Source organism: Candoia aspera, chromosome 14 (assembly GCF_035149785.1).
Source record: "Candoia aspera isolate rCanAsp1 chromosome 14, rCanAsp1.hap2, whole genome shotgun sequence".
NCBI lineage: Eukaryota > Metazoa > Chordata > Lepidosauria > Squamata > Boidae > Candoia > Candoia aspera.
The window spans coordinates 6,123,865-6,141,683 of NC_086166.1; the positions used below are offsets into that span (position 1 = coordinate 6,123,865).

The 17,819-nt window shown below is 45.6% G+C and overlaps 1 protein-coding gene across 1 annotated transcript; it reads right to left on the minus strand.

Annotated features, from left to right (window-relative positions):
• Positions 1–211: 211 nt before the first annotated feature.
• On the minus strand, positions 212–17,028 carry NPTX2 (neuronal pentraxin 2). Its single transcript, XM_063314727.1, has 5 exons — positions 16,591–17,028; positions 9,081–9,297; positions 4,386–4,630; positions 2,902–3,081; positions 212–1,513 (listed from the first exon to the last, which is right to left on the minus strand). Exons 1-5 carry the CDS (start codon positions 17,026–17,028, stop codon positions 1,286–1,288), a joined length of 1,308 nt encoding a protein of 435 aa, XP_063170797.1. The 3' UTR covers positions 212–1,285.
• Positions 17,029–17,819: the final 791 nt, after the last annotated feature.

Here is a 17,819-nt window from a genome sequence, read left to right on the forward strand (position 1 = left end):
TAGTTCGTGAGACCGGAAAGAAATCTAGGAAAAAGATGGGAGAGAGGAGTGGTGCAGGGAGAAAATATTTCAGGGGACGTAGGGGGGAAGAGAACTAGCCAAACCAAGGTTGAGGAACTTGTACTGCTGAATAGCTCCAACCATCCTTTGCCATCAGCATTGGGATGTTCAACCCAACGACAGACCTAAGTGTAACAGTTTTAGTGGGTTCTAATTAAGCATTCAAGTTAACTGCAACCATGAATTATGAGTCCAACTCTTTAGACTTCTCCCAGGGCTAGCAAATCTGGACTGCCACATTTTGTAAGGCTACTAGATGGCAGCAAAGAGGTTCCTCCATTGCTTTTCTGGCAACTAGCAGTCAACTCAATTTTTGCGGTCCAGGTCTCTTACCCCTAATGGCTCCCCTCCATCATTTGCACCTGTTTTTGACACCACAACTAAGTTCACCCAGTATACCAAAGTCCAAACCCGGTGTAACAAAACCCAAGTATTGTATTCACATGTCTAAATAAATACATCATATTATGGCTTAGCATTATGGCCTGGTTCTACATCAAGTTAAGATAATGGTCAGGTACCCAGAATTTGTTGAAGCGCAAATCGCCTCAACCCCATTTCATCTTAACTTCTTGGGTGAAGGCAGATACAGTGTGGCTAGAAAGAGTAAAAGATTTGCACGAGGTATGGATTTACTCCTTTGAGGTGTTGTTCCACAGCCAGAGGAAGCTTTAGAACACACCTCCAGCAGGAAGTGTCACTTGAGTTTCAGAGTCTGAGTTGGCCTGAAATTCAGGCTAGTAACCCACCTCCTCCAAACTGGACTGTCTCCAGGTCTGTGAACTTCATCTCCCAGAATTTCCCTGCCCATGTGGCCATCACAGAAACCTCATTGGTTGGGGTCACACATTGAGCATGACTTGTTCTGGCCATAGTTTGTTGAGCAAGCCAGAATGGCTTTGTTCTAACAGTGGCTTAAGCCTTAGAACATAGTTTACAAATCGCCAGGGCTGGGTTCAGCACACTGGATGTGCAAACTCAGCCACCAGAAGACATCAAACGTGTGCCAATTTCCCATTCGTTCCAAGAGGACTTTTGCACACATCCCTGGAGAACTATGCTTTATGTGTGGAACTGTATATTGGGGGGGGGCAGCTAACTAAGCAGGATTTAAAAAATAAAATCATAATTAATATTATTATAGTACAAGGAAATGAAGAGGGATATCAGAGCATCAAAGATTGTCTTAATGAAAACAGGGCACTTGGATGGGAAATGGCCATGGCTATAAGTCAATGAGACGTTCTTCACAGCTTTCTACAGGCCATTTGGTGGCACCGCCAAACACATCCACGTTATTGTCGACCCACGGAATGATGTTGCCTGGCATGTTGATCGAACAATTAGCAATCTTCATAATATCGTCTGGCTTTAAGACTCTGTCCCAGATATTGAACTGACACATTTCTCCAACAAAAGCTTGGGTTGCATCAAACCTCCCTCCAACTGTATCCTTCAAAACAAAGGAAAACAAACAATCTGTTAGGACCACGCTAATGTCCTTGCTTAAAAGAAGCAGACAAGTTAAATCCTGGAAAAAAATAGCTTCTCTACCCCCAGACAGCTAAAAAGAATGACAAATCTGACAAGATCACCAAATCTCTTGGGGTTTTGGAAATTTCACTTTGAAGTCACTTTGAGGATCCTTAGATGCAGTCTTGCAGGATTTCAGCATCCATATCCGGATTTACCCTCCCGCTCTTCCAGCCATCTCTTTGCTGAAATCACAGCCTGGTAGCCACTTCTTTGGACATCATCTTCTCCTTCAAAGAGAAGATCCTGCTAGAAGATGGAGATGGAGATCTACAGGTAGATCTCTCAGTACTTTGCAATAGATCACTCAGGCATTTCTGATTCCCAGCTTGTTCAATCATAACAGCATCTACATCAGACTGTAATAAATTATGCATATCGTATTATCTTATACATAAATTATAAATTTAAAAAAGATGGGAGACAGGTGGAGAAACTGGGCATGGAAAGGCAGTGATTCTATTCAGTTCTGGTCCTCCAACACATTTTCTATTTTTTGCATCAGATTCAGCTGTTGGATCTCAGGACTGAGTAGACAAACAAAGTAGATGTCAGAATCCACTCCATCCTTTCCTGTCCTCCTACAGTTCTGCTGGGAAAAGAATTGGACATTTTCTGAAATTCTTTCACTGTTGGTGCATTGATTGATTGATTATGTGCCATCAAGTCATTGTCGACTCTTAGTGCATGTGTGTGTGTGTGTGTGTGTGTGTGTGTGTGTATGCATTTATATATTTCCAGTGTGAAACTGGCTAGCCCTCCCAAGTCCAGATGGGAGATTCCATAGAAGGTCATGGAGAATAACAGGGCTAAGGTCCTGTGGGACTTCCAGATCCAGACGGACAGGCAGGTCCTGGCCAATCAACCAGACATCGTGGTAGTAGTCAAGGACCAGAAGACAGTGGTGGTGATAGACATAGTGGTGCCAAGTGACAGCAACATCAGGGAGAAGGAGTGTGAGAAGCTGGAGAAGGACCAGGGCCTGAAGGAGGAACTGGAGAGGATGTGGAAAGGGAAGGCCAAAGTGGTCCCAGTGGTGGTAGAAGCCCTCAGGGCTGTGACCTCCAAGCTGGGAGAGTGGCTCCAACAGATCCCAGGAGCAACATCTGAGCTCCCTGTCCAGAAGAGTGCAGAGCCAGGAACAGCTAAGATCCTGCGCAGAACCCTCAAACTCCCAGGCCTCTGGTAGAGGACCCCAGGTTGAGGAAGACACACACCACCCATAGGAGTAAGAAGGGATTTTTTTTTCCCGCATGCAGGAAGATGGTAAGGGAGAGAACCCAACCAAAACTCTCTGCTATGGCTCACCTGTTCCTGCCCAAGGATCAAAACTCCTCCAGGTTTAATGGGATGCCAAGGAGCTAAATTTTCTCCAGTCCCCAGTTTCTCTCCATCCTGGAAGGCCTCCCACATCCCGTCTCTCGTTGTCCACGTGATGCAAATGTGGTGCCACTTTCCATCACTAATGAAGAGAGGAAGCTGGGCCACCTTGCCAAAGAAAACCATAAAAATCGTTGTGATTTTTTTTTTAATTTTCACATCGTTAAAAGCAGAGGCTCAGGGATTAAAATCACATTCTGTACCTGGGCTTCAATTAAATCCTGTGCATAAGGATGGTGCGCTGTTGCAATTCCAGAATGATGCATGTGTCACTTAGCAACTCACATGCAACTCTCCCAGGGATTCATTGTTTATGAGACTCTCATAGCGCCATGTGTTTTCTCCTGCTTCCTTCTCACGACAACTTTCTCCTCCCGATAAAGGTTTTGTTTTCAACAAAACAACCTGCTGCCCCAGTCAATGGTTCCGTTAAAACGATTCGGCTTTAAACAACGGAGCCATCAAATCCCTGCTGAACGAATGGAGCTCCCCTGCAACTGTGGCTGTACAGCTTGGTCAGCCCAACAGTTTACCTTTGGACAAGTAAGGTGGGGTGTCTTATCTGATATCTCACAAGTCAAGCCATCAGTGACTTGGGTCCAGGGTATCTAGAGGACCCATGCTTCCCATACCAGACTATGGGAAGGGCAGAGGGGAATGGCCTTGAGGGACAGGAGGAAGATCTGCTATAGTCAGATAAAAGAGGATGGAGAGTCCAGGGCAGAAACGTAACCTGAGTAAGCATCTCAGACAAGACCCTACCTAGTTCTTATGAATTTAAAGGGAGAAAAGGAGAAAGCGCATTCAGACTTGCAAGGTTCTGTTACTACAACCTTACAATAAAAGTAATACTGACCTACATGACATTGGATTACTCATCGGATTTACCTTCAAGGACTGACAGCCCTGCCCTGTCCTGAAATTTTCACTGGAGGTCTTCCTGTGGCCCAACTGTGGTCAAGTAAAAGGGAAGCCCTTCTATGTTGCTATGTTGCTATATCTAGCCCAGTGTTTCTCAACCTTGGCAACTTTAAGATGGGTGGACTTCGACTTCCAGAATTCCCCAACTAGCAGTTCCCAAGCCTTTGGCCACATTCTCAAAAGTAGGGAAGTTAAAATAAAGAAGGGGGTGAAAGGGAGGGAGGGAGGAAACAGAGGGAGTAAATGTAAATTAAATCAAGTTCACAACACAGTAAGTTTGCCTTGTACAGTCAAGGATTTTCCCACATTAAAATGTCCAAGCCTGGCAACTACTGGAGAGACATTCTATATTTATGGGGCAATTGAAAAATATATTCTGAGGCTGGCCTTTTAATTTTCAGCAAAAGGGCCCTGGTCCTCCTCACTCATTCAATGCTGAATCTGTCCTGCCCCGATCAGATTTCTTAAAGGAAACTTAGCCTGTGCCCCACCTTGTCATTAATCAGGAGTTCAATGGGATTGTTCCCCCACTCAATCAACACAACTTCGTTTGTTTGTCCCGGAACAGCATAAGAAAAGGGAGTCCCAATTCCAGGGGATGCGCCGGATTTCAGCCACAAGCAGACGGTGAAGGCATAGAGCTCAGGAAGCGTCTTCTTGATCTTCCCATACAAGTAGTTGGTGCGAAGAGGGAGGGAGACTTTGAATTCATCCGGCGCTTTAAAAGCACTGGTACCTAAGGGCCATAAACAAAATTATGTACATAGAACACAAGATTGCCCCTAATCAAGAGATTTTAGCTGGTTCTTCAGCTGCTAAAATTTTAGCCAGGTTGACAACTCATTCCATGCCTTTTCGCCAATTCATTCCATGCTTTGTAGCTGAGTCATGATCACCCACTGGTGCTGACTCATGATATGCATCAGTTCCAATTCGTTGGAGGCATTTGTGCTAATTCACCAAGTCAATTGATACAGGATTGGAAACGACAGCTGCAAAGCTGAGAGGTTATAGGCCAGCCTTCCCAGGTGGACCAGACAGGAAACACAAGCAAATGAGCTAATTTACTGTAAAGCTACATTAACAGAATCTTGTGAGTCCAAAAGTACCAATCTCCCGCCGCCTCTTTTACCCCTGGAAATTTAGGGAAAGTCTCTTCTGAGTTTCTTTCCCTGCCTGTTATGCAGCTGCAGGCTATGTCTTCTCTTATCTGATGGTTCCATAGGCAGCATCTCTTCCCCCTGTCTCCCAAGATCATTCCCACATAACATTACATACCAACAATTTATATAGGCCAAGAGTCTGTTTTCATCTAAGGATCTTCCCATCTCCTTCTCTATTAATCTTACTTCCAGCCTCAGATTGTGGGAAGGGGGTGGGTGGGTTCTATAACTTAGTAACACAATACATGAGTGGCAGAACATCTGAGGGTCCCTGAAAAAGATATAATAGATGATGGGGAAAGCCCTTCTCTGTCCAGGAAGTGTAGGCAATCTGAAGTCCTTCAGATGTTTAGCACTTCAGCTCCCATCAGTACTAACTAACTGGCAACTGGAAGACTCACCCCTTCCTGATAGCCCCATAATATAGATGTATACCCCCTGCCAAAGTTGGAAGCAACCCAGAAGTGGGCAGGTGGGGTAGAAGAACTTGACCTAAAAGCTGATAAGGAGGTGATGGAATGTAACTCCCAAGGGAATGACCTTGGGAGACAGAGGGAAGAGCCACAGACTAGACAACAGTCAGATAAGAGGCAGCCGAGCCTGCAGAAGGAATGGGGCATGGTAAATGTCTCAGAAGGGACCCTCCCTAGTTTCTTGGACTGTAAAGGTGAGCAGGGGGAGAGATGTCCTTTCAGACTTGCAAGATTCTGTTAATGTGACCTTACAATAAAGTTAGAACTAGTACTTCCCAGTGTGCTTTTTGTCTGGACTACCCCACAAGGCTGATAGGTGCAGAGCGAATCTTGGCTTTCCATCGTCAGAACTGGAGATTTCTCTCCAACCTTGGCAAGAGAAATCCAAATAAATAAATAAATAAATCAGATGGTCCCTGCACTGCCCTCCCAAGGACCAGAGGATTTCAGTCTTAAAGTTGTATAAGATAGCACAGTCCAAGAGGATAGGCAGTTGGTACTTCTTAAATGCTTTGGGCTGGTCCTATTTCACCAGCCAACGGCAAAAGATTGCGGGAGCTGCAGTCCATAACATTTAGAGTGATAACCAATTTCTTACCTAGCTGACAAGGAGACAAACAATCTGATATTAATTAAAGCCTATGTCATCCAAGAGTGGGTCAGTCGAAAATGAAAGCTACTTAAATCAGCAGGAGAAGAGGAAGGAGAAGGAGAAGGAGAAGGAGAAGGAGAAGGAGGAGAAGGAGAAATAATATGCTAGTCTACGACCATAATATAGATTGGGAGGGAGGAGGAGGAGGAGGAGGAGGAAGAAAAAGAAGAAGAAGAAGAAGAAGAAGAGGAGGAGGAGGAGGAGGAAGAAGAAGAAGAGGAAGAAGTTCTATGATCATAATATAGATTACAAGGAGGAGGAGGAGGAAGGATTAAGTTTTGCTTTATTGAAATATGTGGATCTGGAGACCTCTGAAATGAATTGAATTGAAATTCAGCAACTGCTTAGAAGGAAGATGAAAAAGCTGCCTCTCTTACTTCCTAGCAAGGGAAAAAGAAAATCATCTCTTTTTTACTAGGCATAATTTAATTTATGGACTTGACTGCCACCAGATGTGGTAATAGCCCCTAGTTTCAAGGGCTTTTCAAGAGAATTGGACAAATTTAGGAAGGCAAAGGTGATGTTTCTGTATGGAACTCGCAGGTTTAGGGGCAGTGTGTCTGCGAGTTTCAGCTGTTGAGGAATTTTCTCCTCCCGTGGAGTTTCTCGTCAGAGGTGACGTCCTGCTGCCTGAAAGGAATCCTCTTCAGAGCATCAAAATATCAATAATTAGAGGAGGATTAGAATTGCCTTGTTAGCTATTAAGAAACCTTGGAAATAGAGTCTGGCATCGTAACTGCAGGAGAGGTCATAGGGATTCTATGCAAGAAAAAAAGATAAGGAAGGTAGAGTCCTCAGTGCTCTCTGAGCCTTGCTGTTTTCTTGCAGATGTTTCATTCCCAGACTAGGCAATGTCTTCAGTGCGAGGAGGGAGGGGGCCTTGCTCTCAGTTTATATGTATCGTGCTGTTTGATAGTTCCTCTGGGGTTAATCCTAGTGTTAATCTTTGCATATCTGGGTGTTGATTGCTGGCAAGGGAGTGTCCTGGTCTTTTGGTTTTTCTGTTGTCTCTTTTGAATGGTATGTAAATGTTGTTTACCTCTGTGTGTCTGTTGATGGCTGCTTTGTCTGAGTGCCAGGCTTCCGGGAATTCCCTGGCGTTTTGGGATTTGGCTTGGTTTAGGATGGTCACAGTTCCCCAGTTAAAGCTATGGTTGAGTCTGTCCATGTATTGTGAGATTAAGGAGTTTTCATAGACTTCGGACTGCTAGTTGGTGTTTGTGGATGTGCTCTGCTAGTCTTCTGCCTGTCTGTCTTTCATAGTGGCTGTTACAGTCCTTACATTGTATGTTGTAGATAACTCCTGTTTTTCCTTCTTGGGCTACCATGTCTTTTGGTTTACTTAAGAAGTTTTGAAGAGTTTTAGTTGGTTTATGTGCTACGGTGATGCCATGCAGTTGTAACAGACTGTTGGTAGTTTCTGAGATGTTTCTGATGCATGGTAGTGTTATCCTTATCATAGCTTCTGTTGGTTGGGTTGTAGTGGGTTGATTGTTGAGGCACTTTTTGATCAAGTTGAGGGGGTATCCATTTTGCAACAGCCCAATCAAGAAACTCCCAAGAAGAGAACCACACCTCCACCAACACAAGCTGGACAGTATATAAACTGAGAGCAAGGCCCACTCCCTCTTCGCACTGAAAATGTTGCCTAGTCTGGCAATGAAACATCTGCAAGAAAACAGCAAGGCTCAGAGAGCACTGAGGACTCCGCAGTTCATCGCTGAGCTACAAATATCCGCTTCAAGAGATAAGAATGCTGTTACTCTGCATCATCCTGTAGAAATCACAGAAAGGAATGCAAATCCCTAAGCCAGCCAAGAATTTAGGTCAAAACTCACCCTTTGACAAGCCCACATTTCTCAGTCTTGCCTATGCTCCCTCACTCCCGAACTTCAAGCAGGAGAGCATAGCAAGGGGGTTGGAAGGATGACAAATCTGCCATGACAAAAGTGCTTTGAACACCCAAGTGCTCTCCAGAAGTGACGGATTGCTGTTGGAATGTACAGGGGCCTTCAGCTGCAAGATGTAATGCATAAAAGAGGGGGCAGGTCCTAACCTATGACCCAGGTGTGGCCTTCCCAGACTCAGGTTCTCTCTGGACTGTGTCACAGCTGCTTGGGGGTCCACAGGGTGTGATAAAAAAAAAATTAAGGATCGTGGCTACAGAGGGGCTATTGAAGCTCCACCTTTTTATATGCAACACGCAAAAAAAAAAAAGGTGGAGTTAGAGACATACCAGCACAGTTGTCCTAACTGAGAGCAAAGTACCACGCTGAGACAGTGAGTTGGTCTCTAGTGTTTATTAAATGCTCTAGTAGATAGAAAATCCTGCCAAACTGAAAGAGCATGAGAAACCCACACAGATAAACCCAACACTCAAGGTGGGTCTGCTCTGAGTTTCTCTGAAGGAAAGTTCAAGGCCTCTAAACTACACATGCGTTTTTCCCCCTGGATAGGGGCCCCCTCCAGCTCACCAGCTATACTCCTGACAACAGCCTCTATCTTGACTTTTTTTTCTATATCCTATGGACACCCTTGGTTTTGTAGGTGGGGCTGTTTGTGTGTGTTCTAAAACAGTTCTCCTCATTTCAGGGGAAGGGTGGAAAATTTGGCCTCAGCTCACTCCACTGAAGTCACCAGCACCATCAACCTAACACTTCTGAGAGGAGATGATGGATGGATGGATGGATGGATGGATGATGGATAGAAATTAAAGCATGCACCATTGGCCTCACAGGAGGTGGAAGTAGAAAACCATCCACAAGGTTCACTGATGTTGCCTTTTAGGGAGGAAAGCCAATGTATCAGTCACACCAAACATTCATTGGATGAATTTTCTGATGCTCTTGTCATGCAAGACATTCCTGAGAACAAGATTTGAAGGGGCATCAAGCTTACCTCTTTCCAATTCAGACACCCTGTCTAGGAGCGCGTTCAGGGTGGCTTCCGTCCTCTGCCGATGGGTGGATGTCTCGTTGTGAAGCAACCATTTCTCATTTTCCAGCTCAGCCACCTTGCTTAGCAGCTGGCGCTCCAGGTCTCCAAGCCTCCTCTGAAGCATCTCTCTAAGGTCAGTGGGCAGGGCTCCAAAAGACACATTGCCCCGAAGCTGGTGCTTCAAGAAGAGGGAAAGACACAAAACCACATACCACAAGAGATGAGGACCAAATTCATTTGTTTAATTAATCAGGCACCTTACTGTTCTCTCTCTGTGTGTGTAAAACTGCAAATACACCAATACAGCTCATACACACAAGCATGGGTGCCTACGACATGCCTACTGATTTATTTAAATAATGCATATGGCTGCCCACCTCACAACAGTGACTCCAGGCGGTGTGCAAAGACTAAAACCCAACAATTTAAACAATAAGCACCCCAAGTAAATGACAACTTCCAATCAAAAAACAAATCATCAACAACAGGGCTAGCCTGACCCAGACACTGGGAAACTGGCCATTCTTCAGAGCTTACAAAAGACCAATAGGGTCAGGGCCATCTGGATCTCTGGAGGGGGGGCTGTTCCACAAGGCAGATGCTGCCACAGATGTCTACACAGGAACAGATTGTTTTCATTCTGTTCTACCCAATGGAATGTCAGAACTCTCTCTGCCAGCAGGACAACTCTCCCAAAACTTAACAGAACAGGAGCAAATTTGGTGGGGTGAGGAGGAGAAACTGGCAAAAGGAAGACTGAGATTGGAAATGACCTGATCAGGAAGAACCCCCCGCTCCCCAATCCCTCAAGAAATCCCTATGGGGAGGCAGTTGAGCAACAGCGTAGAAAGTTGGTGACACCCCCATCCTAAGCTGACCTCTTGCTTCCTCCCTGCTTATGTTACCAGGGCAGAATTCTTATTAAGAGATCAGAAAGAATTCCAGAAGCCAAACTCAAGACGTTTTCCTTAGGGTGGGTGGATGGATGGATGGTTATTTAAATCCATTCAATTGTCTCCAATTCTCGGAGACTGCCCGGACAAGTCCTTGCAGTTTTCTTGGCAGGTTTTTCAGGTTCATCTATTGAAACATCTCTTCTCATTCTCTCTTGTGCCTTGTGATTTTTTACATTTTTTAATAATGACTGCTCTTATAGGTTTATTGTTTTATCAGTTGTTGTATGCCGCCCAGATTCACTTTGTGTGAGATGGGCAGCCGTATAAATACATACATACATGCATAAAACATCTGGCCAAAAACTAAAACTGCAGCAGGTAAAAAGGAAGACAAACACAGAAAAACAAAGAAAACAAATGTGATAATATTCTTACTTGCAGAGGTAACGTTATGGGATGATAAAAGCCTACTGAACATCCATGTTCATTTCTTCTACCCAGAATGACAACTGAACAGACCCCAGCAATCAGTTAGGAAACCTACTGGGAAAAACTTCATCAATGTAGCTGGGAAATGGGGAGCAAAGTTCAAGAATTTTGAAATTCTAGCTATAGTCTAGCTCTTCTAGAATCTAGCTATATTCTAGCAATTCTAGAATTCTAGCTGTATCAGTGATGTGTCTTGAAACCTATCCTAAATTGTAAGGTTTTATTTTCAAAGATCTTTGAAAGAGATCTGGGAAATCTTTGACCAAAGCAATTTCCCTCATTTCTAAATACCACTCATCTTTAAAGAGAAATGTACTTTAATTTTCTACTGTTTTATAATAAAAGCCATTTTTGAGGGCATTTCTCTTGCTATACTTATCCTAAAGCAATATCCCCCCCTTATACATGTTTTAAGACCCACCAGGCTCTGATTTCTCAGCTAGAGTTCCCAGAATTCCACATGAGAACCTCCAGGCCAGTGTTTCTCAACCTTGGCAACTTGAAGATGGGTGGACGTCAACTCCCAAATTCCCCAGCCATTTGGGATCATTTTGTACAAAAGGCAGCTCTGTTCATATTCCGCCTCTGTGATCTAACAATCAGAAATGCATGCCACAAAATCTGGATTGCTGTGGATAGATTTCTCTGGAGTTGGGAGGGAGAGACAGATTCAGGGCACCTTTTCCGTTTCAACAGCTGGCTGGAGGGATTCTAGATTTTTTTTATTAGTCTCAGCTGACAGCCCCCCGCCTCTCTCAGCATCTCCCGTGTTGGATCACAGCCAAAGCCATTGCAAAGAGACAAACAAACATGAGAGAATCAACAGGGAAAGCCAGCCACAGATACTAGCAATAGCCACATGGTTCAACACATTCATGCAGCCAGACATCCATACATTGTTACTTATTTATAAGGAGAATGCGTGCTACGCTGTTCTTTCAAAAGCAAAGCTGAGAGCATCTCTAGCAATGCCAGAAAAAAATATATTCCATTGAAGGAGCCAAGTGGGCTTTAGAAAGGAGTGTAGGAATGCTTTGTGTCCATTGGTAGATTTCTGAAAGGGGATCCAGATAACATCCTACTGCTTGAATGGAGTTAACTTCCATGCCAAGGAACTCGACCTGATTTTAATTTCCATTATGATTTAAATGGACATTGAACAGAAGAGGACCAGCTGAGCACAGAAGACTAGTAGCCAGTTATTTGTGGGAGGGCAAATGCCCCCGCTACCCCCCTCTAAATGCAAGATGGATCAACCCTACACACATAGATGCATGGCCATAAATCATGCAACCATAAAAAAATAGTGAATTAAAACCATCCAGACACAATAGATGGTGTATCAGCTTGGCCTTAAGGACTCACTAACCATGGATTTTGGAAAGCTGCAAAACTGGAATGGAATAATCAAAGCTTCTGACTTTTTTTTTGAAGACCAGTAGGAAGGACACCCTCTAAAGACTGACCCAGTGGGTCATACCTGAAGAGACATGCACTGTTGGGTCCTCTAGATGTTCTGGATTACAATTGCCATCTACATCAATTAGCACAGCTGATGGCAAGGGATTATGGAATCTGTAGTCCAAGCATCTGGAGCAGATGGAAGGTCAGCTATGTTGTGCAGTAGCTTCCCTCAGTCTGGTGTCCTCCAGATACTCTGGACTATACTGTAAACCCCATCCCAGCATTTTCAGCCAACAGGAGTGGTAGAATTCCAAGAATTTGAATCGTGATGGTGTCACTGAACTGTGCTGATTAAAACTCGGAAGTCCATTGGCCAAGCAGGCTGGGAATGCTGGGATTTATAGCCCAGAATAAGACAGTGGGAGGTTGCCATGAGGGGAGTGGTCTTTTCTAAGGGTACTGTTTTCAAGTTAAGCCCAGTTTTGTAAGACAAACAGGATTCAGCCATAATAATCCAGCAGCCTAAGAAAGCAGTAACATTAAAAGATCTGTCATCTAAATTTCTATCTTAACAAGAAAATTGCATTATTATTATTATTATTATCATCATCATCATCCATAATCCTTATTACAATATTTCATTTTTATTTTTTTGGAAATGTGGGCAACTGCTTTGCCACATACTAATCAAACTTTGATAGGGCCAAAATGGGCCATACAAAAGTATTTTATTAGGGTCATTCCCTCTAACCTGAAATTGGGCAAACATTCCCCAAATGATAGTTCTACAAATATCTACAATTCAGATGTGATGTACACCAGTTAACACAGGAACCAGATACTAAATGCTGAACAGTAACAGTAAAGTTGGCTCCCACTTTCATGGCCTTCCAAAACACATTGGTAAAATCCTGGTTATTTCAGAAGGCCTTCAGAGATGATCAGTTATGGTTCCATTGGCCCTGCGAGATGACTGCTTCAGTGTCTATGGACAATGTTCCACTGCTTTAGTTATATTGCATTTTATATTTGCACTGCTGATGTATTATTTTCGCCCTAGGACCCCAGCTACCGTCCCCTTAAACTGAAAGATCTATAACATTTATAAATAAACTCACTTTCTCATCCCGTCATTTTGACAAGTCATCTATGCGCAAAACATTGCTCCCTTTATCTAACTGTCCGGGACATTAAGATATATCAAAAATCTCAATAATGCAAGACAGTTTCCAAAACACAATGCACATTACCAAGATGTTAGCTTTTGGGAGACAAGCAGGAATTACAACATTATAGACCTGTCCATTAAGAGTTACAGTTTTGATATTTTATTACTATGGGACTCCCCCACGCCACAGGGATGGTGCTTCAAAGAACCGTGAGAGCCAATTTAGACAGACTGAATTTCATATGGATTATGAAGAGCTTTCAGCCCTCTCCTTCAAGAACCCTGGCTAAGAAAGCAACCTCAGATATTCATTAATGAGTGCTGGAATTGCAAACAGAAGTAGCTGCATCCATTCTAGGCAGAGTCTGGTTTAAGGGGAAGGTAGGAGCATATGCAGGAGGCTGAATTCTAAAGTACAGTTCAACATTTTATTTATTTATTTATTTATTTATCATATTTTTATCACTGCCCATCTCCCCCACATGGGTATTTGAAATGATCAGAGAACTGAAGACCTTTCCATCTGAGACAGTAAAACTACACGGTTGAAGGAATCAATTCCAGAAGTTATTTGAATATTTGGGGTTTCTCCAAACATTGATATTTATTGGACCATGGACTTCAATGGACAAAAAGCAACAGAGGAAAAAATAGAAAAGGGGTGGTGGGAACAGGGGTCTAATAAACGTTCTCCCCCAATGGCTGTCTACCCATCATGTTTTCAGTAGTTAACTTCTGCTCAGCTTTTAGCAAAATTAATTAGAAACACCATTTACACTTAGGATAGAAGAAAAGAAAAAGAAAAATATAATCTGTTCAGCATGAATGGAAAGGAAAGAAGGAAAGAGAGGAAGAGGAAGGAGGTGGAAATGAGAAGGAAGGAAGGACGGACGGACAATGGGCAGGAAAATAAAGCTGAACAAATCTCAATCCATTTAAATGAAAACAAACAGAATGTCTCTTTCTTCCCCATTTCCACTGAGAGAAAATGCCTTCTTTAATTTATACACATAAAACTTGATAGATTTTACTCCTTGCAATCCATTTTCACAAGACCAAGCGTTTAACCAGACGTACAGTACCATCGGTTTATTTCTTTGCTTTGTGAATGGTCAGCCCTGACTTTCTCCAGCCCCCTGCCCACCCACCCCCCCGGTCTCTTCTCTGTCTGCCTGAAATAAAAGATCGTTTCTGTCCCTAATGCAATTGTTAAAAGTGACTCGTTGCAAAGAATTTCAAGATTGTGACTTATTTAAAGCCTTTATTTAAAATAATAATAATAATAATAATAATAATAATAATAATAATAATAATAATAATGCAATAAAGATGACCCTGAGAGTGAGCAAGAGTTTCTGAGAAATGAAGCTTGTTTGTGAAAATGTCCCACTGGACATTCATTGATTGGCCTCCTGATAATATCCTATGTGTATATTTAGCTGGTGACAATATCCTCTAAGAGGAGATGCACTTCTGGATGACAAAAATTTGAGCCTGCAGGTTTGAAACGATGAATGACCACGCAATTGCATAAGAGGAGAGGTGCAGGTATAAGTAGGAGGAGGTCTTCAAAGCTGAGTGATCCTTGAATGAATCCACAAACTCATCCAGAAATATTGACTAGAAATAAATGTATGCTTTAGATATGTTGCAACACGTAGGTTGAAGCATCATACAGAGAGGATTTAAGCCCTTCTCAGTGGGTTAATATCAGATCCTGCTTCCTAACAGACAGCTGTATGTAACAGTATAGTAAAGGTAAAGGTTTCCCTTGACGTTAAGTCCAGTCGTGTCCAACTCTAGGGGGCGGTGCTCATCTCCGTTTCAAAGCCGAAGAGCCGGCGTTTGTCCGAAGACACTTCCGTGGTCATGTGGCTGGCATGACTACACGGAACGCCGTTACCTGCCCGCCAAAGCAGTACCTATTAATCTACTCACATTTGCATGTTTTCGAACTGCTAGGTTGGCAGGAGCTGGGACTAGCCACGGGAGCTCACCCCGTCACGCGGATTCGAACCGCTGACCTTCTGATCGGCAAGCTCAGCAGCTCAGCGGTTTAACCCGCAGCACCACCGCGTTATACGCATATATTATACACCACAGCATATGCATAACTGTATACAGAGCTATCTCTAATATATGGCAGACTTACAATGTTAGAGCTCAGACTAGGATGTAGAGATTCCCTTCCTCTTTTGACCATGAAATCATGGGGTGACCACAATCCATCGCCACTTTTTAATTTCACACACACACACCCCTTCACAAGGTTATTGTGAAGATACAACGGGGTGAGATGAGAAACATGTAATACGCATTGAACTCCTGCGGGAAAAGAAAGATGTACAACTCCATGACTGTCCATCGCTGCTCTACATTATTGCGTTAATAAATCAGAGCGAGTGACATTAGCAAAGGATCAGTCATAATCATGCAAGAACGGCCATGCTGGGTGGGATGAGCCAACCAGCATCATATCGCACAAACTTCCCTCTTTGCTAGGGGTGTGTGTGTGTGTGCCTATGTGTGTAAGGCATCTTCTGCTATTTCCCCACTCAGAGAACTGCCATTCAGAAAAAGATTCCCTCCAAACAGCAAGGTCTCCTTAAGCCGGATCTCTTCCTGGGAAAGTAGTTTCAAGAGACCTGGAGGGCTGGGGAAAGCTCAGTTCGGCCACCATGCTTGCAAGGTATAAGAGTTAGGGTACTGGATTCAGATCAGGAAGACCTGGGGTCAGATCTCAGCCCCAATTCTGACTAAGCAACCTTGAGATCAGTCACTAGGTCTCCACGCCAGGCTGTTGCAAGAATACCAAACAGAATAGGACCCGGGTGCAAACTGGGACGCTCCAGAGCAGTGTTTCTCAACCCTGGCAACTTGAAGATGGGTGGGTTTCAACTCCACCCACCTTCAAGTTGCCAGGGTTGAGAAACACTGCTCCAGAGCCAGAAAAGGGGAATGCAAATGAAACCTTAACCGTGCAACGCTCGGATATTTAAACCGTCTCAGAGTCTCCCTATCACAGTTAACGCTGTGGAAGGATTACAGGCTCAGTCTGGTCTTGCACACGCACGGATCTTTCTCCTGGCTCCCGCAATTTGTTTTCTGCAGCCTAGACTTAGACAAAACCCTTCCGCCCGCGAAGCGGCCCTTAAGACTAAAGTTGCAAGGTCAAAAAAAGTCCTTGCGGTCAGGACCTTCACCACCCGCCTTGGCCCCAGGTCAGCCCACAAGGATTTCGGTCGCTCTTCCCTCCAACCGGGGTCGCCTTTCAGCACCACGGACAGCTACGGCGCGTTTCCCATCCCGCGGGTCTCCTAACCACCGGGTGGCAAGGGACTCGGGAGGTCTTCCGGTCTCCTCCGCCCCGTCCAAGGCGTCCATTTCCGTACCCCAACCCCGAGTTTTCGGTAACTGCGGAGAGATTCCCTCCGCACACGCAGGCCAGTCTCCCTCTGGGCTCTTATCCCGCGTTCCCACCCTCCCCGCGCGGCCTCTCTTCCCCCGGCCTCACCTCCAGGCTCTCCAAGCGGTCCTTGAGGGCCTGCATGGTGCGGCTCAGCTGGTCGACGATCTTCCCGGGATCGCGGGGCAAGTCGCCCATCGTGTCCTTGCTCTTGCCCAGCTCTTTCCTCCACGCGCCGCCTTTGCTGCCGGAACCCTCGCACCGGCTCAGCTTGCCGCTCAGCTCGCGGATGGTCTCCCGCTGGTTCCCGATGGTCTCCTTCTGCTGCAAGATAGTTTCCCGCAGCTGCAACAGGGTGGCCTTCAGCTCCTCCTCGGGAGGCAGCCCGCCCCCTTGCATGGGGACGGGGGGCAGCGGGCAACCCGGGTTGGCGGGGTCCAGCGGCAACGAGGTGCACACGAAGCGACTGCCCGGGGGGGCCTCTTGGGTGCCCGCTGCCGCCCCGCAAGCCGAGAAGAAGAGGCCGGCCAAGACTGGCAGCAGCATGGCGGATTTATTGCATGGAGGAGGCGAACGTGTGAACGGGCCGGAGCAAAAGGAGAGTCCCGTGTCAGCTCACTTTTTCTGTAGAGAAAGCCCGGGTTGGGGCGGGGGGCGCAAGGACGAGTCTGGAGTTGGCCGGACGCGCAACAGCTGCCGGAGCAAGCCGTCCTCGCGCAAAGCAACCGAGCCAACTCCGCGCTCTTAAAACGCTGAGCCGCCGCGGGGAGGGCGGGACCGCGGGCGAGGGGGAGCGGGGGAGGCGGCTGGTTGGCGGAGCGCCCTCCTCAGGCCGCGCCCCCTCGGCCCGGGACCGTGAAATTAGGGAGGCGGCGGCGGGGAGGCTTCTGATTGGCGGGGACCTGGAGGGGGGCGGGGTCTGGAAAAGTGCCCTCATTCATTCATTCAGGGGTAGGGTGCAAAACCCCGGACGGCCGCTAAGGGGCAGGGATGGGTTCCCTTTCGGCCTCTTTAGCCAGCCACCTAGGGGTCGTCCGGGTTTTTGCAGCGCAGACTTGGTCCAGCCCTACAGCTCAGGCTCCCTGGGCGTTGCGGCCTCCCGGTTGCCCGACCAGGAAGCCTTGGGGCTGTGCGTGGGTTCGCCGGCCCGTCCAAAACCTGGCTGGTGGGTTCGCCCCACTTGCCGAACTTGGTTAGTTTTAACCCGGTTGGTTTGGTGGCTCGGAGCCCTGGGCTAGCCCAATTCCTTTGGTTAGGTTAGGGTGGGATGAATTGGGTGGACCCAGGAGACGGGTTTTATAATGTAGTCAGGTTACAAAGGTTGTGTGAATGCAAAC

Coding starts and splice junctions, on each gene's coding strand:
- NPTX2 (XM_063314727.1), bottom strand. CDS start 17,028: ATGCTGCTGCCAGTCTTGGCCGGCCTCTTCTTCTCGGCTTGCGGGGCG. Junction 3,082..4,385: donor AACTCCTGATTAATGACAAG/GTGGGGCACAGG, acceptor TTCTTTGGCAAG/GTGGCCCAGCTTCCTCTCTT. Junction 1,514..2,901: donor TGATCCTTGGGCAGGAACAG/GTGAGCCATAGC, acceptor TTTGTTTTGAAG/GATACAGTTGGAGGGAGGTT.